Raw genomic sequence first — 24469 nt, 5'->3', positions numbered from 1 at the left:
AACAGAATTTATTCCATTTGACAGACTAGTTGAACAATATGGGATCAACAAGACAAGGTTTTTAGAATATCAACAAATTAAATCCATAGTAAAAAAGAAATTTAACCTCAGTCAAGTTGAATTACAAACACCACTAAGTGCGGCACATTTTCTTACTCTTAAATCCCCCAAATTATTATCTAAAATATACAGAACACTTTCTAAATTAGATGAATCAATATCCCTTCCTACTGCAAAGTGGGAAGCAGATTTATCAGTCAACCTAGACCAAAACTTCTGGTCTCAGATTTGCTTAAAAACTTTTAAACTAATTAAAAATCCCAGTCTGCAATTAATACAATACAAAATACTTCATAGAGTGCACTATACAGGTCATCGGATGTTCAAGATGGGCTTTACATCTTCCAACAACTGCTCACACTGTCAAGGCAATACACCAGACAATTACATCCACGCTCTTTGGTTCTGTCCACCAGTGCAAAAGTTTTGGCGCGAGATATGTGAAGACTTATCAAAGTGTCTGAAATGTAACATTCCAACTTCCCCCTTAGTGTGTCTACTGGGCAGCTTAGATAATGTCACTTCAGAAAAGAATATAGCCCATATGATCTTCACTGCCCTATGCATAGCCAAGAAAACAGTCCTCATGAACTGGAAAAATAAAAATAATCTTAATTCTAACCAATATAGAAATTATCTATTAGATTACATTAGTCTTGACACAGCCTCTGCCACCACATTAGATCAATTGCTCTGGGCCCCTTTTATCAGCTCCATCACCTAGTGGGGGTGGGGGGTCATAGTTTGGTCCCGCCTTCACTGTTGTGATTGGTGAGGGGGTAGGGACAGGCTTAGGGCATCGGGGGGTTCCCCGGAGGCATCTTCCTTGGGGGGCTCAACCCGGGGTAGCGGTCACGTCTGGTTGGGGGCTCTGTTGGCTCTCAGGTGACTGTTTCCTCGCGGCTGCGTGCAGCGGGGCTAGGGGAGGGTCTGTGCTGACGGACGTGGGTTACTGACCTGGCAACCTGGCTGCCCCTGGGTGGGTCCGGGATGGGCGTGAGGTTCTGGGGGCGCTCCGTCTCTGGGCTGGGGCCCGGGCCGGGCCTCGGGGGCTTGGGTCCTGGTTGGTGTGTTGCCGGGGTTGTGGGCGGGTGGGTGCATGGGGGCCCGGCCCTGGAGCAGGGTGCCGCCGGTGCGTCGAGCCGCCTGGGGGGCTCTTCAACTGGTGGGGGGGATGGTCACATCTTGCAGGAGCTTTCTTCTCTTCAGGAACTCTCTGCAGGAGGGGGAGATACAGGAGAGGTGGAGGAAGATCTCAGCCTGGGCGTTTACCGTCTTATGTAGTCTGGAAGATGTGTGGATGGTGGGGTGGGTGCAGTTTTCTCTGTGGTGGGGTTGGGTGGACTATCCAGGGCTCTGTGGAGCCGGAGGGCGCTACTGCACTGGGCCCCGGTCTGATGGGCCTGGGCCCCCCTTCCCTGGCGGGTCGCGAAGGGTGGGAGTGCCTACTGGGGTCAGCGGGGGAGCTGGCCCCAGGGAGGGGTTACCTGCCCTCGGCCTGGGGCTCGGTCACTCAGGCGCAGCTGGGGGCCGGCGGAGCTCACGGGCGCGTCACTGCAACTCCCCCTGACTTCTGCTCCGCGGCTGCTGGGCGAGCCCTCATCTGGGACTCTCCTCAGCTCTTACTGGAACAGTGGCGCGGCTGCCCCTCTGTTGGTCTTCCATGGTCTCTTGTGTTCTGGGGGCCTCTGGATGTCTGCAGTTTTGATCTCCTCCATATCCACTTCACACCCTGGAGGACGGGGCTGTGGCCCCCCCACACTCCCTAGCAGATCATTACATGGAGAAACCTTTGGAATGCAAGCATGCTGATCCACACAGGTATGCACACATGGGTATTCACAGACGCGGACTAAAGCTTTCTTGGCTGCTGCCTCAAAGCACACTGTGCGCTGTCTATCTTGCGTGCTGCACAATATCGTTTATTATTTAGAAAATATTGATATCTATGACTAGCTAGTTTATTGTGATGGTGCTTTGTTTTCTCTATTATTATGTTGCTCTTTGTTGTTTGCTGTCTCCTCTGTTTGTTTTTTTTGTTTTTTTGTTTTTTTCTCCATACAGGTGACCCAGGAGTTCTTTTTTTTTTTCTCTCTCTTCCCCCCCCTTCTCACCGTCTCTTCTCCCCTTTGGTTTTCTTTCTTTCTCTCCCCCTCTTTCTCTCATTCATTCCCCCTGTCCTATTTATTAAAAAAAAAAAGACAAAGGATGAACTGAAGCTCTGCCATCACGTAATGTCGCATACTGCTGTTTCTGATGTCATTTAAAAAAAAAAAAAAAAAAAGGAAGAGGGTAGACCCCCCCTCATCCTAGATAACACAGTAAGGAAGTCCAGCAGTTCATTTATACACAAAAAGCACTTAGACTAGAACAGACGTAATTACGTTAATCCTACCATAAAACAATAAGAGAAGGTATGACCTCTCTCATGCTCCCAGGATGTAGGTGTGGAATGCACACCAAGCCTCTGTAGCCTGTTAAAGATCACACAACTTATCACTACACAATTGATTATACACCTCTAAGCATCTATGGTTAAATATTTCTAAGCATAAATGACAATCAACAATACAAACTCTAACAGTACGCTACTTTGTTCTAGCGACTGTAAAAAATAATTGTATTCATGAAATAAACTAGACTTTCACAGTCTGCATCTTCCACAGTTTTCATGCTTTTGTTCACTCCAAATTTGACACAAACCCACAGACAACCAGAGTTAACTATGTGAAGCAATCACAGACACTGTAATGGATGATTTTTCTAATAAACACAATCAGGTTAACATTAAGGTTTAACATTGAAGGAGATTTGTTCCATAGTCACAGTTATACTTGTATTTCCTTTACTTACATCCAACACTACTATGTTCTGTTTCAGTCCAGGTGCTGGCAGTTTATCCTTTGTTGTTTGGACAAATAAGCTTAAAGCTAAACCTTCATGTTTTTGATGGGAAAGTTTGTTAAACCATTGCTCAACTTATGTCTGCACAGAGCAGATAATTATGATGTACTTGTAAAAAGACTTGATAAGCAGGTCACAGCTGAATCAAGGGGTAATAAAAGTAAGACCACGCGGTCTCAGCACGACTACACATGCAGTGGGTTATCGCACACATTTGAAAGACTCATTGTGTAACTCAGGATGTGACCCCTTATAAAGGAGACAGAGAAGTTCTGTTGTTCAGTCAAGTAAAACCTGGTGAAAGCGCAATTCTAAGACTCTGGTCGTTGCTTAAGTGTATAGATAAAAAAATCATTTTTTCATACATTATTTTCTTACTATATTAGTATAATCACCAAATCGATTATTTCGTATTTATCTCCTGAAACGATCTACATTAACTTTTCTATCCCTAGAAATGTGTTTCCAGAGTCCCAGGTTTAGTGACTTCCTGTCCACCATCACATCAGCTGAGTAGTTGTCAAATTTGAGGGGAGCAGAGAAGATCAGACACCAGTCAGCAGGTCAGAGGCCATCTCTCATTTTACAAATCAATCACTTGATTTATAAATGGAACAAACACCCCATCAGACCAGGTAATGACCCATTATGAGACAACAGCCGTCTGAGAGGAGATGTTCTGTATCACAAAACATGGAAAACAAACAAACTCTAGGCATTCTGAAATATATAAAGCTCAACAAAAAAACAAAACCATATCAGATCCTGATGTAATTCATTTTGTTGTTGTCTTTATTAGTCATTTAAAAAGAGGTCTAGAAAAAGTGTCCAGGAAGAGATTCTACTATTTATGCAGCACTGCCCCCGTGTGGCCACAAAGACACACAACAGCTTCATTTCTCAGCCTGTTGCCTTCTTTTTCCTTCATGATGTAAACAGTGAATGAACTGAAAGAAGTCAACCCATAAACTGTTAAACTGATACAACAGTCATGATGATTATGTAACAAGTTGTAGTTGACTTTCTGGTGGTGGTTTTGGTATACAATTGAAAAGCCATTTTCTTTTATAAATACACCATACACTTTGTTCTTGACCATTTCTTTTCCTCATATCCTTAATGGACAGTGGAGGAACACTACATCTAGCTTCTGTTTAACATTTATCCAGGCGGCCCCACACTGTACCTCTACAGAAACCAAGGGAGAGAGACAGACACACAAAGATTTCCACTTGAATCTTGATCTCAAAATAGAAAAAGTTTTATCACAAAATAATTACAAGAGCTCAGCCAGGTGAGATATAGCAGAACCATCAATTCAGAGTCTGACAGTAAGGGTGAAGACGAGCCTGACTGTTGGTCTGCTCCAAAACAAGCCCATAAGCAAGCTTTGAAATAATATGTTACAAAATTGTGAAACTGCGACATGAAATTTGATTTGAAAATGAAATTCATCCTGATCAGGAGCTGTTATGATCTAAATGGTGTTCTAGATCCAGTAAGCATTCATTCAACTTGTATGCAGCAAAATTAAAAATAAGTTACCACATGTTGTTTTTTAAATTGGTAAATAATTGATAAAATGTTAAAAGTACTGGTTGTGTTTGACCTCATCACCAGGATGAGTTGGAAATACTTCAAATTCCCTCAGGTGGCCTTTTGCTGGTTGGATTGCCACTACAGTCTGTAAACTGTAGAGGTAATTTTGTGAGCTCATTGGATGAGCAGTTTCTGAAATACTCAGACCAGCCCATCTGGCACCAACAACCACGCAATCTCTTTCCCCCATTCTGATACTTGCTTTGACCTTCAGCAGGTCATCATGAACATGTCTGTATGCTAAAATACTTTAATTTGCTGACGTCTGATTGGTTCACTAGACATTTGTGTTTAACGAGCAGGTGAACAGGTGTACCTGGCAAAGTGTGTGTAACCCTCAGTGTTACTGACATGTTCCACACTGATGCACAACAATACTCTGGGCCCCACACTGTTTTATTAAGTATGTCTAATCACTGTAGACATTACATGTACCTTCTTGAAGGAGAGGTCAAAGGTCAGTTACGTTTATAGGTTCCTGCTATATGTTGTGACATATACACAGCACAGTTGTAGGAATGATAGTTTCTAGATTAAGTTGATAAAGTTGACCTTGAAGACCACAAGTTTGAATGGATTGTTAACATGACCCCACTCTACAGCACTGCAACATTTTAACATGAGTTATTTAAGACTTTCCAGGTATCCTGGTTACAGAAAAAGATTGATGAGCAGAAAAAAAGAAACAAACTTTAATTGTTTCTGATTAGAAGCTGTACAATCCGGACTGACTTTAACAAATGTGCTATAGGCTCAGCTGGAAAATAGTGAGCTTTACAAGACTGATTTTGTTCCAAAGGCTTTCACAGACCTCAACCAATCCTAAGGCTAATTAGCACGGCTAGAATTTTAAAAACATTTGTTAAATGTTGTCATTGCTAACATATACCTGTTTTAGAGCATGCTGAGTAGCGAGAATGCAAAGTTATTGTTACCTCTAAAAAAAATGTGAAGATGTGATATTAGCATGTACGGAGCCCCTCTGATGACATGGTCCAAAAAATAAATAAATTGTGGCCACAAAATACTACTTCGTGGCCACGAAATGGGTATAACGTGCGCACGAAATGCTTATTTGTGAGCACGAAACACTTGACCAATAACCGTGATCCTTCCCAGGCCCTTGCAGTTGGTTGACAATAGAATCTATCCCAACGTCCGGGTCGTACTTACGTCTGCAATGCAACTGGGCTCTTAATATCCTGTTTAAATGTCTCTCCATAATAATGGTTCCTTTCAGTGCCAGGCTTTTCAAAATGCATGTGTAGCTCATTCCCAGCCTAAAATTGTCAGGGATCTGGGTCTGAGGGACCTAGACCTATTATTGTGTATTGTTTACTCCACTGTAAATAAACGCATTTTGGGTCCTCCTTCCCCACACACCCAAGGTCTGCCACGCAGACCATGACAAAAATAAAACTCAATCATACTGTCTCTGGCCATGTTGTACAGGTTTAGCCTACTCTTATGCTTATGTCTCTACACAGCTGTCCAATGTATCAATATGATGTGCGCACGTCATCTATTTGTTGCCACAAATGCGTAATTCGTTGCCACGTTATACCCAATTCGTGCCCACAAATTAGCATTTCGTGCGCACGTTATTTCGTGCCCTCGAAATAGTATTTTGTGGCCACAAATAAGTATTTCGTGGGCACTTATACTATTTCGAGGGCAGGAAGTAGTATTTTGTCACCACAATCTATTTATTTTTTGGAGGATGTCATCAGAGGGGCTCCGTAAGCATGAGCTATATAGTATCTCCAAGAGAAAAGCGATCAGCTGATCATTGATCAGTTTCATGATTTAAGTAGCAACAGGAGAGAGAGGGAGAGAGAATGGGAGAAGAAGAGGCAGCTGGCCACGTAAAGACACAGAAGAACTCCAGCTTTGTGTATTTGTTTTTCATTCAAGCTGAAGTCCGGGACAAATCGGGTTCCTTTTCAATACGAGACGCGGCCGGTCCGCGGGTCTCTCCTCCTCCTTCCTCCCCTTTCCCTCATCCACCTGCTGTACTCAAAATTTGTACTCAAGTACAAGTACTGTTACACTGCTTAAATTGTACTCAATTACAAGTAAAAGTACTGGTGTTAAAAAAATACTTGAGTAAAAGTACAAAGTACTCTTCTCAAAAACTACTCAGAGTATTAATTACTTTTTAACAGACTGATGTTTTATTCTGTCGTCAATAGCAGGCATTCAACTCGATTCACCAGTATAAATATTTATGTTCAAAGCACATTTCTCAGATGAACAAGGTATAGAAAGGTAACTTGTTTTGTAAATAAATGTAGATATAAAAGAAGGAATTTTGTTTGTTAAAACAATGACAAATATGTTTCTGAACATGCGTAGAACCATTTAAACTTTTCCCCATACACTGAACAACAGGCAGGTGAGTGTCTTAAACTCTTAGCATTTCTGTCACACTTGAACCTTTTGTTCAGTTTCAGCAAGAGCTGGTTTTCTAAATTAACAGAGGCAATCCGACTTGGTTTGGCTGTGAAGAGTAGACCAGCACAGCTAAAAAGTCGTTCACACACAGCAGAAGCAGGCAGAGCTGTGTTCAGTTTAAGAGAGAGGTTTTTGATACCTGAGAAGGAGTGCAGCAGCTCCATGGTGTCTGTGGCACAAGCAAGGTAACCATCAAGCTCAACTGCACTTTGCAGCCTTCTGGAGATTGGTCTGGAGAAGAATTCATCTTCATCAGATGACTCTCTTTGCTGATCCTCACTCTCATGCTCTGTCGTTTCAAGATGTTGTTTGATGTATGTCAAGGCTGTAATTGTAAGTAGATAACACAATTTTGTTATTTAAATTTCAGTGATTATTCCTGAACACAAATTTAAAAACGGCAAATTCTCAAAAAGGATTGTTTAGTATTCAGGACAGACCATCAATAACTTACAATGTATTAGGTGAAATACTCACTTAAGCATGTGTTCAAATGTAAAAATACACAAAAATGGGATCACATGAATCCTTACCAGCCTCTGTTACATCTGCTCTGTCAGTCCAGGAAGTCTTGAACTTGGGTAAGAGGACTGCAGCTGCAGCCAACTCTGGATCCTCCATCATCGCTCCAAAACGCTTTTGAAGGCCATTTTGCAGGGCTCTGATAAGATAAGATAAGATAAGATAAGATAAGATAAGATAAGATAAGATAAGATAACCTTTATTAGTCCCACATGTGGGAAATTTGTTTTGTCACAGCAGGAAGTGGACAGTGCAAAAGTTATGACGCAAAAATTAGAATACAATAAGAATAAATACAGTACACAGCTGTACAGAATAGAATAAAATAATATACTATATACAGTAGAATAAAATAGAATAAAAATATACAATAAGATAAAAATACAATACGAATGCTATATACAACTGAGTAAAATACAACGATGCCAGAAGAGATTATTGCACTTAGTGTTATTGCACATGTGTGGATGTGTGTGTTTGTTCAGTTAAAGTCTTTGTTGTGGAGTCTGACAGCAGTGGGGAGGAAAGACCTGCGAAATCTCTCCGTCCCACACCGTGGGTGCCGCAGTCTCCCACTGAAGGAGCTGCTCAGTGCTGTCACAGTCTGCTGCATGGGGTGGGAGACGTTGTCCAACAGGGATGACAGCTTAGCCGCCATTCTCCTGTCACTCACCACCTCCACTGGGTCCAGAGGGCATCCTAGAACAGAGCTGGCCCTTCGGATCACCCTGATGAGTGGCACACATGTCTTGCTTGATGTCTCCAGCCTGCTAAGTTTGGACAGTAGTTGTTGGATTACTGGCAGGAGCCATCCCATAAAGGAAGTGGACTCAGACTGAAGAATGTTTGAAGCTTTCACCAGTGGCTTCATGGTGGTACAGTACTCCCTAAGGAATGCAACTTCTGCAGGACTCAACCTGTAAGACACAACAACAAAACCCACCATGACTATAATAGGGATCTTCTGATTTAATATTAAGAGTCTGCTCACGTTTTTAACCATCCATTAAGGAAAATTCACAAAATTTGCAACCATATTGGTAGGTGTCCAATTTTACTCACACTTTCACCTTGAACTCCTCACAAATGCTCCTGATGTCATTTTCCCCCTTCTCATCAATGATGCGTATTATCCTTTCAATGGCAAGGTAGGTTGAATTCCATTGTGTTGCATTGGGACGAATGATCTGTAGTTCACACTTGTCCTCTACCACTTCATTAGCCAAATGAGTTTTGTTCCAAATGGCCTGGCATTTTGCAAAGCTTGCACGGGAGAGCCTCTTGTAGGTTTCATTCATGCTCTCTGCTAGGGCAGCATCAGATGTTGCCACAAGGTTTAGCAGGTGACATGCACATCGCTGATGAGGCGGGAGTTGATACTCCAAACCAGAGTCTTCATCAAGAATTGCACTTGCCTCATGGTAGTCAATATGGTCAGTCAGGTCAATAGTTTCTGGGTCTGCTTCATCTTCAGCTTCATCTGCATCATTTTGTGCCCCAAACATGTGGAAGGCCTTGACAAAGTTGGATCCACTATCAGTTGTGGTTCTTACAACTTTGCCTCTAATCTTGTATTGGCAATGGATATCATCAAGCGCACCAGCAAGCATGTCAAATGTGTGAGACCCTCTCAATCTTTTGCATGCTGGTGCTGCAGATCTTCTTTCCAGGGACTCTTCCTCCAATGGCATGTGACTCCAAGGTAATTTTTCTGATGAGCTGACCAACAATCAGTAGTGGTAGCAACCAATTTGACTTTATCCAATGCTGCAACCAAAGTCATCTTCATGTGATCAGCAGCTTCACAGATTCTGGCACGGACAGTGGGTCTGGAGATGACTTTGGCTTGAGGTTGTAATGTGGTAACCAATTCTTTGAAAGATGGCTGTTCTAGCACTGCAAATGGCTGTAGACCCTCACATGTGAAATTGATGACAAGCATGTCAACAGTTGCTTGTGGAACATGTTTGTTTGCAGCTCTCAACATCAGGTCTGGTAACTTGGCTTGTGTATTTGCTGAGAGCTTGTTTGGTGTGGCTGTGGTCTTTCGCTGACGAGATGTTGATGCCACAGTGATATTGTACTGCTCAATCTTCGATGGATGTTTCCTCTGTAGAGATAAATATTATCATACGTCAGGTTCATACATTACTTCATAACATCACTGTGATTAACACTACAGGAAAACACATTTTTAAAACATCATTCAACTAGACATGAGCTAATCTTTGATTGTTTAGCATAGTATAAAAGAGTGGTGAATTTGGTCAAATCTTGCAGATATATTGCTGTATTTATTTACAAATGTAAACCAATTTTGAACGATCATTGCAAAAAACATGAATTTCTGTATACATTCTAAGTTCTGTAATCTGTATACTATTTATAAAAAGAGTATCGACCAATGTATCAGTATCTAAATTTTTAACTCCTTTTTATCAGTATCACCCTAAAGTTTTCAGTATTAGTCAGGTTCTAAAAATACTAAGAGAGCAAAATATGTGTATATAGCAAATGTAATTTAAGAAAAGGGATCACATACACAAAAATGCTGCCCATACAGCTAACAAATAAAAACAATCCACATTATGTTCTTTAAAAAAAAAATCATATTGGGAAACATATAACCCTACTGATTAAGAGCCACGTCACTATGATAGACCTATATCAGGCCAATGATCCTGATCAACTGATCCATCAATCGGGCTCTGATACATGTCAGCTGAGAGCTGGAAGATTAATTTGAGATGCAGCTCAGCACTGTGTTCAAATTTTGTTTTTGTTTTTTTATATAGGCCAGCTGATTGTAGGCCTGTGAGTTTTAAATGACTACAAATTTAATTTATTGTAATGACGGTGGTTATCCAAATAATAAGCTAAAACATTCCTATGAATTTAGCTCAATTATGCACACACGCACATTAGCTAGCTCCGTCTTATTTTAATATCAGGCTAACCAATGGCGGTGACAATATCTTAGCCAAACTAATAACCTTAACACACATGAAAAATAAGAAGGCAATATTGTACACGTATAGTTGTAAAACCTCTTACCTCAATGTGTTTTTTTAAGATTAGACGCTGAAGTCTTGTAAGCTGAAATGACTGTAGAGGTCAAACAAAGTTTGCACTGCATCTGGACGCTGTCTCCTTTTCTCCCTCTGCACATGAAAAATTCCTCCAGGTATGGCCACGGGCACGCGTCCTCCGTCTTTTCTACGTCGTTTTCATGGTTGACAGTGTTGTCCTCTGTCTCCATTTTGGCTTCTTTGTCTCCAAATCTTCCGTCTATAAAGTAGTTTGTACTCCACCATGTAGCACCTCCAGACACCTGTGCCTGCTGCTGCAGCAGAGTTTATCTTTGCTTATGTCTTAAATTGGCCGGTCGGGATTGCACGGCCTTATTGGCTGCAAAAATGCAGACGAAAGGTTTGAATATTAATTCAAATTGTGGGCGTACTCAGTAGTACTCAGTAGATTACATGGTGTAAGTTGTACTCAAGTATGAGTAAAATTACACACTTGAAAAATTACTCATAAAAGTACAAGTACCCAAAAAAATCTACTTAATTACAGTAACGTGAGTATTTGTAATTCATTACTTCCACCCTGACAGTAAATGACCATAAATTAACTGTAATTACACTGTGGTGAGCTCCATTCCTATACTTCTATCACGTGCACCTGTACACGTTGACAACCGTAACCATGGCCGCCGAGGGTATATAAATGCTGCACAAGGTTCCAAACGTCCGTTTACACTTGCTCGTGGACTTGTTTCGACCTGCTCCAACCTCAGCCTGTGGAAAGCTAAGTTTTGCAAACCATTTTACTAAAAGCGGATATAACTTGAACGCGTAACAAGTACTTCATCTGTGGATCGTTTGTACTTGTTTTTGTTTTTCAAGTTTGAAGATGGCTCGCCGTGGACCCGGACTCCCCGACTGTCACCTGGACTTCGCTGCAGGTAAGTGTGAAAATTTCTTTAAATGTAAATTACTGTAATAATTTAACAAGTTCCAGTGTGAATATCAAGTTTTAATGTGATCAAATATGTGTATTCAAGATTGTTTCCCGTAAATTGTTTGTATGTTTTAAATTTTCCGGGAGAGGTGTAGAAATTATTAACGACTGATGTATGAATATGAAAAAAAGGTGTTACTTTGATTTGAAGGCTTCAAATTTGACACTTTTCTTTAAAATGAAATGGTTAAAAATAGCTTAATGGACTAAAATTTGTAAAATGCCCAAAAATCAGTTTCTGTGGTAACGGCATCTTCAAGATGTCATGGCCTCAGAACACGCAGGCGTAAACACACAGATCCAGGTCCCCTCCTGACATCCTTTTCTTCTCCGGATCAAAGGCTTTATTGACATAAACTATATTTTTTCTCTGCTGCAAAACACAAAGATAAAAAAATACAAATAAAATAATATCAAAAGAATATGAAAACAGTAGTAATAATGGCATTAAGACCTATCTTCTGTTACGGTAATGCTTTTAACCTTATTAGATAGCAGAGAGAGATATTGTACACAGGGATATTTACACAGGGATAGCATGTTTACCACAGATTAGATGTATCTGTCCTTATGGCAGATACAGTCCTTGTGCACATTTCTAAAAATGTGGATTCTGAGTTAAGAGTTTCTGTTTGTTTGTTTGCTTGTTTGTTTGTTTGTTTTTCACTTGACCATCATTTTCAGACATACCTGCAGAGCTTTGTGTGTGCAATTCTTGCCAACTCTTGCCAAGAAGGTTGTGTTTTTATTTAAAAAAAAAAAAAAAATATATATATATATATATATATATATATATATATATATATATATATATATATATATATATATATATATATATATATATATATATATATTAGGACATGCAATTGGTACATGTGGTCTAAATGTTACATTATGGTTTGCATCCACATATTTAACCTATGAGCTTTTTTCAAAATGTGTGACATCGTGAATTGTAAATAAAACAGGAGAATGAGCTGCATGGTTAGTTATAAATGTACTGTAGTATATTTATATAATAAGTTACTCATGTCCGGCTATTTACAAATCAATACCTATTATCCATTACCTATTCCAACATAGTGTTTGCATAAAGGCTTACAAGGAACAAATAAAACAAATTGAATGTACACAAAATACAGTGTCATATATAGTGTCAATATAGTGTCACCTTAAAAGTACACAGAGTGAGCTGCCTTGGTGGAGGTTTGGTGGTCTTCTATTAAAAAACTTCACTTAAAGATTGAACAAGTAGAAGTGTCATTCAGTCTGACATAAAATGCTTTTCTCTCATCCTCTGCTCAAACTAACAGATGTAGGTCTGTTGCTTTAACACTGGGTGTCTATTACATTCCTAATGTTATTTTAAAAATTGTTTCCTCACAGGGCGTCTTGACTATGTGGTTGAACGCCCTGCAGAAGAAGGCCTTCCTGAAGTCATCAGGATCCTGGATGACAGTCTCCAGAGCACCACCTCTTCTGGTGAAGCTCAGGACACTGATACCCAGCGTATCAGCGAAGGTGAGTATGGTGAGTATTTTATCCCTCTCTCACCCTCACCCTCTTCTGATGAAGCACCAGATGCTGATGACGGTGAACAGCAAGGTGAGTATGGTAGGTATTTTATCCCTCTCTCACCCTCACCCTCTTCTGATGAAGCACCAGATGCTGATGTCGGTGAACAGCAAGGTGAGTATGGTGAGTACCCCCCCTACCTACCTGTAGACGATGAAGAGTTTAGTGAACAGACTGACAATTCATCTGACTGGAACGACTCAGAAGAGTGGGGGGATTGGCTTAGCGATGACTCTGGGTATGACACCATGGATGAGAGAGATGATTCCCCTCTCATCCGGGAGCACTCTCCAGAGCCGTTTTGGCACGATTGGCAACGTCCTATTGCTCCAGGTGCTGCCCCCATCGCCATGCCGCCTTTCGGCCAGGCCAATGCCCCACTCTTCCCTCGAGTTGTTGCCCCAGTTGGTGATCCGCCAGCTGCTCCTCCCTCAGCTGCTCCCTCTGCTGCTCCCTCTGCTGCTCCTCCCTCAGCTGCTCCCTCTGCTGCTCCTTCCTCAGCTGCTCCCTCTGCTGCTTCTTCCTCAGCTGCTCCTTCCTCAGTTGCTCTCTCTGCTGCTCCCTCTGCTGCTCCTTCCTCAGCTGCTCCCTCTGCTGCTCCTTCTTCAGCTGCTCCCTCTGCTGCTCCTTCCTCAGCTGCTCCCTCTGCTGCTCCTTCTTCAGCTGCTCCCTCTGCTGCTTCTTCCTCAGCTGCTCCCTCTGCTGCTTCTTCCTCAGCTGCTCTCTCTGCTGCTTCTTCCTCAGCTGCTCCCTCTGCTGCTTCTTCCTCAGCTGATCTCTCTGCTGCTCCTTCCTCAGAAAAGAGAAGCAGAGAAGACATCTGCACCGAAGAGGTAAGTGCAAAGAGGTGCAAGGTGAGTGACCAGTTTGATGCCCCTTCAACATCCTCAGGTAGTTTTGGAGTCAGACGTTTCTGGGAGAGGCCTTTTAGCCTTTCCATGGATGACAGTGACTCTGATTAGTTTATGTTAGAATGTGTTTTTAAACTTTGTTTTTACAGATATAAGAACATGTGACTCGCACATGTGAAATGTATTGCTTTTTTTGTTGATATGTGACATTAATATTAATATTACATTGTGAATTAAAGGTAGTTTTTTAGTTGTTATTACTTCCAGTTATGTCCAAGATGGAGCAAACACCCCACCCAGAAGACAGCCTTACCCCAACCAACCCGATGAGAAGGATGGATGACCAAGTGAAAAACGGGAGAGTGGTGCTGTGTTCCAACTATGTAAGTTATCACCTCACATTGACAACAAACTGTATTGAAGACAAAATTCTTCCAATAGTTGGTATAAATCATCATCCTATGTCAGCAGCACTGTAGGTTTAGCTTTATTTATATTTTTCATGTGTATACGTTGGGTTTAAAATTGCTTTTTAACAACATACTGCAGCTACCAACAATGAAAATGCTGTTTTGTGTTAAAATGACGTCTTTCTTGTGTTATTGCTTTGCAGGGCAGCTGAGAGTGGACAGAGCTGCACAGAGGACCAAAGATCCACTCTCAGCACTTCATACCTGACTGGCCACAGCACCAACCCTCCTCACCCTAGGTGAGGAGGGTCCTGACCCCGCCTGCACAGAGGGAGTTGTGAACATGCACTTCTGTGTTGGTGGGTTTAGGATCCTCCTCACACTCACACTGATGAAGACTGTCACTGGAAGATGTCTCCATTGCATCAGCAGGACGTAAGCATTTGTAAAATATTACAGTTTGTGATGTTTTATACATATTTTTATTGCATCATTTAAAACTATGAGATATAAAATAAACCAATTTTCATAAAATTTTCTGTGTATTTAGTTGTTTTCTTAATAAGTTCTTTGGAACATCATTGCAACCTGTCAGCTTTTTATTGAGGATTTAGAAAGTTGCTGGTGGCCCGAGTGTGTAGAGTGGGGTGTTGTTTTTGTCACATGGTGAAAGTGACCTCATGGGGAGCAAAGAGAACAACTGAACAATTTGGGGATTCACAGACTTTCGTAATCGCTAAAAACAATTAATAAAAATTGTTCTGTGTGAACTAAAAGCTCAAATATAAACCATCCTGACACTGACACAAATGATCTGCTGTTTATAAGCAGGACAGTGTTTTCATGAGCCTGGATGAAGCTAATTTGCATGAGTTTAACCTCCTGGTCAAAAACTTGCATGACTCTGATATCACTCTAACTTTCTTCTGTTTATTTATTCATTTTTGCTAATTGTAGTAGATTAATATGTTCACCAACTGATTGTTGGCCTGAATGTTTGAATGTTTGCAGTTTCAGGTCCTACTGATCAGTTTTAAGTATTGTAGAAAGTGAGCAGCAATTGAATCAAGTCCTGGGATGAAATGGGACAAAAGGGTAATGTGACAGCCACATTAGTTCCCTTCCCTCGTTTAACAATGTGTAAGCAGACTGCTTTAACCTGCAATTTACTGCATGTTGTTAGGCTGCATGGTACAACCACAGTCTGCTAACCACCCGTGGTGATCGAAGGTTTTGAGGTCTTGCTTGAGCTACTGATGAAGTTTTATCAAAGCTTGTTAAGTTTCCCAACCACATTTTATCCTGATGGTCCAAGGCTTACATCTTTATGCTCACAGACGTACTTCTGTAATTAATCAGTGACCGATTTATTACTTTAAGTTACAGTGTGAGGGGCATTAATGAACATAAATCAGATTTAACTGGATTATGTGTTTAGGTCAAGAGACACAGACCTTCATCTTTAAGAGGCTCTTCTTGAATATCTAATCACGATGTTTGCCATGCAAGTACACTGGGCGGTTGTTTTTAACAGAATCATTTGAAGATTCTGATGAAATGAAGTATTGTTTCAATGAGTTGTGGCACCATTCTTGCTTTAGCAGTGAAAGGAGTCAGGTAGGGCTCCATCAGGAAGAGGGCCCCAGAGGTCCTATCCCCCCGCCCACTTCCCTGGGGCTTGAACATCAGTGGATTTCCACTTAAGCAAAGCCTCATCAAGTTCCTGCAAACAGCACCATACACACACTATCATGTACAGAGTGTGGATGCTGTGTCTAAGACCACGATCAATGTGTTTCCACCATCTGGTGCAAGCTTCATCTGTCTCACTGTGTTCTCCTAAAGGCCAAGACAGCAGGACAGTGAAATCAATCTCACTTATAGGTGCCAGAAATCAGAGGATGTGAGATGGTGGTAATCAGGTTATGCATTTGTTGTCTTCTCAGCAGGTGGGAAACATCTCTCTTTATTTGTTTATGTACATGTGTATCAGAAATCTATTTTCCTGTACAGCTCAGGATTAAGGAACAATGTTGATCTAATCTAATGAAGATCAGTGCCTTTTTAGAGTCAGTGAAAATACTGACATTAGTGACGTTAACCCTTGACTAAGAGTTTCTTAGTCAATTGTTAATGGGAAACACATTTCCACACCACCATCTTCTAAGCTGTGATGCTACATGTGCAGCAGCAAACGTCCAATTAGTACCGATCAGAAGGTTGGAGGTTCGATCGCAGCCTAATCTGATCTGTATCTCAAAGTATCCTTGGACACGATACTGAACCCCAAACTGCTCTTTCATGTGTCCATCAGAGTATGAATGTTAGATAGAAAGAACTTAGGTACAGAAAAGTGCTTGTATGAATGGGTGAATGAGGTGTATAAAGTACTTTGAGTGCTTGAGTAGAAAAGTGCTATTTAAGAACAAGGATGTGCAAGAATTTGCTAGACACGCTCTTCTTTTTCCAAAACTAAAAATGTTATTTCAAATTTGGCAGCCTGTGTGTCAAAGAGACTGAAGAGTAACTAAAGGGCAAAGTCCAGGAATACAGCCAAACTCAGGAGATCAGTTAGGAGCACAACTGAGCAAAGGTGATTCAAAAAAATGGAGAGAAACTCTGCCATGCAGTGCCATGCTGAGCAGACTGGTTTACAGCCACAAGAGAGACTCAGCGTTCACAGATCATAAAATCTTCAGGGAGCAAAGCTCTCAGAGAAGCTATAATGCAATCCACAGATAGAATACAGTCAATAAGCTCCAAGTGAAATGTTAAACAGTGCATGGATAGCTTTTTGTTCAGCTTTTTCGTCGTATCCTTTTTCCCCCTTTCTAAAGTCTCTTCAGAGGCTTTGCAGTTTGTCAAACAGCAGCTGGTAAAAAGGCTTTTGCAGTGAGGCAGGGAGCCTGTTCAAACCAGATTATGCTTGATTTGATGACTGCAGAGAACTTGGGGCTGACAGCTCAGATTAGGATCGGTTCTCCCTTGAAAAGGCATTAGTGTGTTCTGTCATGGCAGGATTTCTGTTCAATGTGCAGGTAGATTGAAATCAAAGGGCACCAAAGACACCCAAACCTGAGGGATCATTACGTGACACCCAAAGCATCTGAGCAGTCTTATTCCTTCATCTGTACCAAATTACTCAGATTCACAGACGTCGTGCACAGCAGACCTGCAATACAACAATGAATAACAGGAGTTACGCCTGCGTTTGACAGGTCAAAATGTCACAGGGAGCAGTTCAGTTAAGTTTCATTCCCCTCCAGAAATCACTTCATGCATGATTATCAGGAACCTTTGAGTAATGACAGCACTTAAGTGAGTGTTTCCTTACCATGTTCCACTTTGTCACCAAGTTTTAGGATGAGAATGTTTTTTTTCTACTTCTATTTTTTTTATATCGTTGTTATTATTTCTGTTGTAATTTGTGTTTGTTTTTTGTTTGTTTGTTCAGTTTTTCAGCCTTGTTGCATTTTTTTCTATTTCCGTTGTGTTTTATTCAACTTCTGTTACATTTTGCAGGATTTTGCAGCTTTTTCTATTGACGGGTGTTTTCTTCAGGGACTCCATATTATCATTATCTTTAAAACTGCATTTGAAACTTAGTGCTGAGTTTTTACTTTCTGCAGTTGAAGTTATCTAAAGAAACTGTGTGTGGGTGCAGCTGAAAAAACGTCTTTTGGCAAATAAAACAGAAATTCTGAAATCCTCTACTGCTTATATCAAAGAGAATAAAAGAAACCAAAGCTAAACTCTAAAATATTATTTATTTCAGCTTGTTTACAGTTATCCACACCTCACAGCTTTTTATGGGTTGATAGTTTTCCTGATCCAATCTGCATACTCAGGATCACAGAGGTCCATGAAGGCAGCCGGTGCTCTGCATACAAAGTCTGGATCTCCCACAAAAGAAGAGACACCATAAATCCTGCCATTATGAACCACTCCTCCACCAGAGTCTCCCTGCAAGACAGAAATACAGTTTCCCAGTTTTATAAAATCTTTCTGTATTTTGAATGTTTAATAAATGCAGCTGTGAGCTGAGGGATCATGCAAACTCACTCGACATATATCTTTCCCAGGACTTTGTCCACAGAACCAGTGCTGATAGCTCCTGACTCGGTGGACCTCGGGGAATTATTTCTGTAAAATATCATTGAGCTCTGTACAGCTGACAACCTCAGTCTCTGCACAGTGAAGAGAGGGTGATTCACCAGGTTCTAGAAATAAAGGGACAATTAGTTCAGCTTAAAGCACTTTTTAAAAAATGATGCAGATTTGTATTTTATGCAGAAATGCAGAAAGAAATAAAATGGTCTGAGCTCACAGGAAAAGCTTGTTTTTGCTTTGAACACATTAGAAATGAAGAAAAATACAATTTCAGTACAAATATCTGCAACATCTCTTTACTAATAAAGTAACAGTTTGGATGGTTTGTTTTCTTTTTTCTTAATACAACAAATTTGTTAAAAATCATCTTACTTCTTTTCTCATTAGCTAGTCCAGTGGTGGCACCATAACCTGCGACCTCAACTCTGGAATGACACAAGAAGTGTTTGGACACTTTTCTCTCCTTTTTTTGTCAGTTACATACAAATACATATATTGATTGTTTTGCACGTTAACTTTGAAATGTTGCCCTGAGGCCTGTACTATGAAGCAGGATCTCATCTCTCCAGGTAACTTCAGAGTTCTATATGAAGGATTTTGACTTCTTACCAGAGAAAATTGTAAGAGTAACCCTGACCTGCTGTTATATTAGTTATGTCCTTTATAGAGTTTTAGTCACCACTTTATCATCACGCACCACACCTGGCTAGCATGCTTGCACTGTGCTTGCTCAGCGCATTGGGACACCATTCAAGCTCACTGCAGCACATGCTACTTCCTGTTTTAAAGGGCCTTGTAGCAGCCCTTGTTACATGCGTGGGCACGGAGCGTGAAGCAGAAAGCACAGCTTAAAAGAGAAGTTGATATACCCGGCGGCGTGACACTGACTGGTGTTTTACGTTTTCTCAAGCCAGCTAACGCAAAGTAAGCCAAGCCTTGTTGAATTTTCTTTGTACTATATCCCTCTGGTTAAGTTCAAGCTTAGAGATCATTTGTCCAGAAAAGCAGCATCACCATTCCTGGAAGATCCCTTGAAACTTTCAACTTTAGACCCTCCTACTGTACTACATGGACAGTGGGAGGGGCTAAAATTCTTCAATAGCATTTTTTCGTAGACATTTTTCAGTTTGCAGCCTATGTTTAAATTCTGTTGTTATATTAAGTTTTATTTTCTCTTAAACTAATAAACAGCAGAAAGTTTGCAGCTGACAGAATAAAAGCTGAAACTGTCTTTCAAACATTAATTAAATGAAATACTTAATTATCCATCCATCAGATTCTCCTGTGTAATGATAGGTCGTGATGTCAGTCAGGATTTTTGCTGTCTTTTTTTTTTTTTTTTTTTTTGCCTGTCCCATTTGGTTCTTTAGCCATCAGAATTGTTGTCTGAAGACCAACAAGGATACCCAATGGATTTACTTTGCCAAATGGATCATCGTGGCATTGCCGTATTGGTCCATTTGGTCGATCTTTGTTTTTATTATTTATTATATTTTATTTTCAGATTTTACAGACGGGACAGACATGAGTGAGGGATAGGAAAGGAAGAAAGAAAGAGGAAGGAAAGGAGAAACAGAAGGGGAGAGGGACAGTGAGAAAGGGGGGGGAGAAAAAAAATCTCCTGGATCACCTGTTGAGAGAAAAATAGAAAACAAGCAAAAAAAACAAAGCAACATACTAAACACAACACCATCGCATTAATCTAGCTAAGTGTAAACAGCAGTAAATACTAAATATTCAATGTTGTTGTGCAGCACGCAGGACAGATGTGCTTCGAAGTAGCGGCCAAGAAAGGTGTAATTTGGGTCTACGAGCAGTGAACACCCGTGTGCATACCTGTGTGGATCAGCGCGCTTGTATTCCAAAGGTTTCTCCATGTAACGATCTGCTAGGGAGTGTGGGGGGGCCACAGCCCCGTCCTCCAGGGTGTGAAGCGGGTATGGAGGAGGTCAAAACTCCAGACATCCAGAGGCCCCCAGAACACAAGAGACCATGGAAGACCAACAGAGGGGCAGCCGCGCCACTGTTCCAGTAAGAGCTGAGGAGAGTCCCAGATGAGGGTTCACTCAGCAGCCGCGGAGCAGAAGCCAGGGGGAGTTGCAGTGACGCGCCCATGAGCTCCGCCGGCCCCCAGCTGCGCCTGAGTGACCGAGCCCCAGGCCGAGAGGCCGGGGGCACCCCACCTCCGAAGGGGCCCGAGCGAGCCCCAGGCTCCAGGCCCCGATAAGCGGCCGCCAAGGAGTGAGCCGGTGTGTACCTGGACACCCACCCCCAGACACAAAGAACCACCAACGCACCGACACCTGAGGGAGTCCGCCACCGGCAGGGGAAGTGGTGGTGGGTGGAGATAGGCCTCCAAATCTTGGAGGGCCTGAGGTGTCCCCAGAGAGGTGGCGTCTGATACCCAACCTCACATATAGACACAGACATACAGGCACACACAGACACAAACATCCATTCCCACCCTCATGCTCTCATGTGCACTTACTCCACACTCAACCAACGTGGAGACAGACATAAAGAGACGCTGTACACACGATCACACTCCCCAAGCGTACTCTACAAACCGGGTCTAGGTACCCTTGCCCCTGGAGGGGGGAATTGCACCCAGACCCAGGTGGTGTTACCCTTTTCCCTGCGGTGGGGAGAGGCAGACCACCCCGACTCCGTAGCAGCAGGGAGGCCCCACACCCCAGACCGCAGTCGGACGGCCAACTTCTCCTAGCCCTCCCGCTCCAGCAGGCCGCAGAGAACGGGGGTGGGAGAAGACTCCAAACCTCCCTCCACCCGCTCATTGTAGTGTTGATGCATGTGTGTTCTAAGGTGCAATTAAAACCCAGGAGGGCATAGAGCTACCTGCCAAGGAGCAGCAGGTAAGCGCATAGTCCCTCCTGATAGTCTTATTGAACAAAGCATCTGAAGTTCTTGCACATTCATATAGTGCTTTTACTACTAAGCAATTTTCCACTCACACACACACACACACACACACACACACACACACACACACACACACACACACACACACACACACACAACACTGGTTTTTCTGCAGCAGCTGTTACTTTCAGTCTGTATTATGCATTTAAACCCTTCATATTTTTCTAATATTACAGTTTTATCTTCCTTTTTAAAACCTGCACTGCCAGTATAGTTTATCCACATCCGTTAGGATTGAAAGCCCTGGTTAACTTGATAACCAGGGCTTTCAATTGATAAGCAGCTTCCTGTGAGTACTTATCCTGATTCCCACTGTTGGGATAAGATAAAGGAAATATATTCTACATATGCTGAACTCACTTCACAGCACAGAGCTCAGGTCAAGAAGAAACTTTAAGAAAAAAAACTTCAAAGCAAGAAACTTTGAGCCACAGGAACATCAAAGTATCATTTGAATCTAAAACTGAAGTTAGCACGACGTATCAGTATCTGTCAGAACACATGAACCTGAAGCAGAAACATCCACAACTCACAGTCAGGTAGTTTTATAGGATGGACATCAGAGCTGCTAGTAGCTGCAGCAGCATGATGTCATGAACTCTGCCTGTGCTGGTGTCTTTGTCTGTATAGATCTCAGCTTCTGCTGTTATCTGCACTTCTTGTTCCGGACCCCCTTGATGCACACTTAGATTTGCAAACATGGTCCTGCATGTGCACAGCAAACATAAAACATGATTACTGATGGTCACCATATTTTATTTCTCATCTTGTCTGAATGTATTTTACTTTTTACTGAATAGCAAAAACATGGCTACTAGACATTCCTTGGGTTAACAAGTTTTAGTTGCTGCTCTGGTCTCCTCACCCTCCTGGCTTCAGACGGTGAGCTGCAGAATCCAGCGGTCGCTGATCAAAGAGCCTCCACACAAGCTGGAAGGTCCATGTGGATAAACTGCTCTGAGCTGTACATGATACTGTCGCTCACATTCATCACCTCCAATGACTCTCTTTTGCAGAGCGACCTCTGTGTTCGCCGTCACACCTGAAAGAGGAATCCCCCGCCCACCAGGTCACTGCCAGTTTTTCTTTGTACCTGTAAAATATCTGCTCTCAGAAGTAAGGCAGAAACACACAGTGAGGACCAGAGCCATTAAATATAGATACTGTAGCTGAACACTCGCTGATACACAGAGAAAAGAGAAGAGGCACCACACATAGTGTTGCTGCCATTCACTCTCTAATGACTGCATTTCAGTTTGAATATTGGACACTGCATAGTCACATAGTGTCATTATGAAGCTTTATCAACTGCAAAGCTGCAAAGCTCCACACATTTATGCAAAGTTACTTATCGTCTCTTTTTGCTTTTGGCTTTCATAAAGTTACAGAAGGGAAATGAAGGTAAAATATTTCTATAGAGAAAGTGCTTCACAATAATAATCAATAAAAATAAATACAAACATTAAAAGACAATAATAATATCCACTACCTAAAATTAAGCCTGTACAAATAAGTAGAGCTGCTGTTTCAAATATTCAGACCGCAGAGATCAAATGTAATATTAGTGCATTCCATAGATTATCAGCCAACAGCCTTGAAGACACACTTAGTCTCTTTTGGTTTTCAGCCTAGAACGAGGAACCACCAGCAGGTTTCTGTCAGAAGACCTCAGTGACCTGCACCTTATAGATGGAAGCAAATGAAGTTTGATCTCAGCTTCATGCTCTTGTTCTGCTCGTGCTCTGATTTGAATTACATGTTCTACACACTTCACTGTATCTCACTGTCAGTTTGTCAATTTGTGACATTAATTCAGAGGAATGTGGTGTAAACCAATGATTTATAAACCTAAAACAGCTCATGATCACTAACCAATGCTAACTTTGAGAAGCAATGCAGAACATATTGTGCCCTCTGTGTGGCTAATGGAGCTCTTAAGAGTAGAAGAGCAAAACAAGAGAAAAAAAAAACCTCGCTCACGAGTCTGCGACTGCGTGCTGACAGAGAGCGAGTGGGTTACCTCTGTGTGACTTCAAGCTGCAGAGGGTAAGGCTCTGACTGTGGTCTGCATATATGTGCCGAGCAGCAATTCAGAATACCCACCGTGCACAGTTTCTGTGAGGTTTGGCATAACTCGATGCATTGAATCATTTTCATATTATACAGACAGAATTATGCAGTAAGAACCTGCAGTTAAATATAGAAACTGTTGTTGAATACTCACTGATACACAGAGGCAAGAGAAGAGGCAGCAGACACAGTGTTCCTGCCATTCACCCTCTAACAACTGCCTTTCTGTTGAGCAAACACTTTGGCGACAGTGGGAAGGAAAAACTCCCTTTTAACAGGAAGAAACCTCCAGCAGAACCAGGCTCAGGGAGGGGTGGGGCCATCTGCTGGGACCGGTTGGGGTGAGAGAAGGAAGACAGGATAAAGACATGCTGTGGAAGAGAGACAGATTAATAACAAGTATGATTCAGTGCAGAGAGGTCTATTAACACATAGTGAGTGAGAAAGGTGACTGAAGAAGAAATACTCAGTGCATCATGGGAATCCCCCAGCAGCCCACCGCATTGCAGCATAACTAAGGAAGGATTCAGGGTCACCTGGTCCAGCCCTAATTATATATTTTGGAAAGTTTTAAGCCTAATCTTAAAAGTAGAGATAGTGTCTGTCCAAACAGGAAGCTGGTTCCACAGAAGAGGGGCCTGAAAATTGAAGGCTGTCCCTCGTATTCTACTTCTAAATACTCTAGGAACAACAAGTAAGCCTGCAGTGTGAGAGTGAAGTGCTCTAATAGGGTGATATGGTACTACAAGGCTTTTCAGGGAGTTTTTAGGACATCCTGATAATAATGAATTACAGTAGTCCAACCTGGAAGTAATAACTGCAGCTTCACTCTGAGACAGGATATTTCTAATTTTAGAGATGTTGCTCAAATCGAGGAAAGCAGTCTTACATAGTTGTTTAATATGTGCATTGAAGGACATGTCCTCGTCAAAAATCACTCCAAGGTTCCTC

General features: G+C 41.8%; 3 protein-coding genes across 6 annotated transcripts; 1 reads left to right on the top strand and 2 right to left on the bottom strand.

The window, feature by feature from the left end:
• Positions 1 to 1664: 1664 nt before the first annotated feature.
• On the bottom strand, positions 1665 to 8450 carry LOC146571742 (uncharacterized). Of its 2 annotated transcripts, XM_085278537.1 has the most exons (6): positions 8399 to 8449; positions 8070 to 8309; positions 7551 to 7678; positions 7157 to 7342; positions 2456 to 2534; positions 1665 to 1825 (listed from the first exon to the last, which is right to left on the bottom strand). In XM_085278537.1, exons 2-6 carry the CDS (start codon positions 8195 to 8197, stop codon positions 1786 to 1788), a joined length of 561 nt encoding a protein of 186 aa, XP_085134663.1. In that variant the 5' UTR covers positions 8198 to 8309; positions 8399 to 8449; the 3' UTR covers positions 1665 to 1785. The 2 variants fall into 2 exon arrangements, with proteins under 2 accessions (XP_085134663.1, XP_085134662.1); XM_085278536.1 differs by having other exon boundaries at positions 8070 to 8450.
• Positions 8451 to 11377: 2927 nt separating this feature from the next.
• On the top strand, positions 11378 to 14708 carry LOC146571741 (uncharacterized). 3 transcript variants are annotated; one of them, XR_014892879.1, is made up of 4 exons: positions 11378 to 11506; positions 12949 to 13096; positions 13181 to 14371; positions 14602 to 14708. XR_014892879.1 is itself a non-coding variant. In XM_085278535.1 (2 exons), exons 1-2 carry the CDS (start codon positions 11455 to 11457, stop codon positions 14097 to 14099), a joined length of 1203 nt encoding a protein of 400 aa, XP_085134661.1. In that variant the 5' UTR covers positions 11378 to 11454; the 3' UTR covers positions 14100 to 14667. The 3 variants fall into 3 exon arrangements, 1 of the variants encoding a protein (XP_085134661.1); XR_014892878.1 differs by having other exon boundaries at positions 12949 to 14371; XM_085278535.1 differs by having other exon boundaries at positions 12949 to 14667.
• A 3497-nt stretch (positions 14709 to 18205) lies between these two features.
• Positions 18206 to 23787, bottom strand: LOC146571740 (thrombin-like enzyme catroxobin-1). The gene is made up of 4 exons (XM_085278412.1): positions 23673 to 23787; positions 22330 to 22490; positions 18461 to 18526; positions 18206 to 18361 (listed from the first exon to the last, which is right to left on the bottom strand). Exons 1-4 carry the CDS (start codon positions 23719 to 23721, stop codon positions 18206 to 18208), a joined length of 432 nt encoding a protein of 143 aa, XP_085134538.1. The 5' UTR covers positions 23722 to 23787.
• Between the last annotated feature and the right edge of the window lie 682 nt (positions 23788 to 24469).

Source organism: Mchenga conophoros, linkage group LG6 (assembly GCF_057382185.1).
Source record: "Mchenga conophoros isolate Kocher_MC1m ecotype Shallow Benthic linkage group LG6, M_conophoros_male_GT1.1, whole genome shotgun sequence".
NCBI lineage: Eukaryota > Metazoa > Chordata > Actinopteri > Cichliformes > Cichlidae > Mchenga > Mchenga conophoros.
This window is presented reverse-complemented; position numbering and strand designations above follow the sequence as displayed.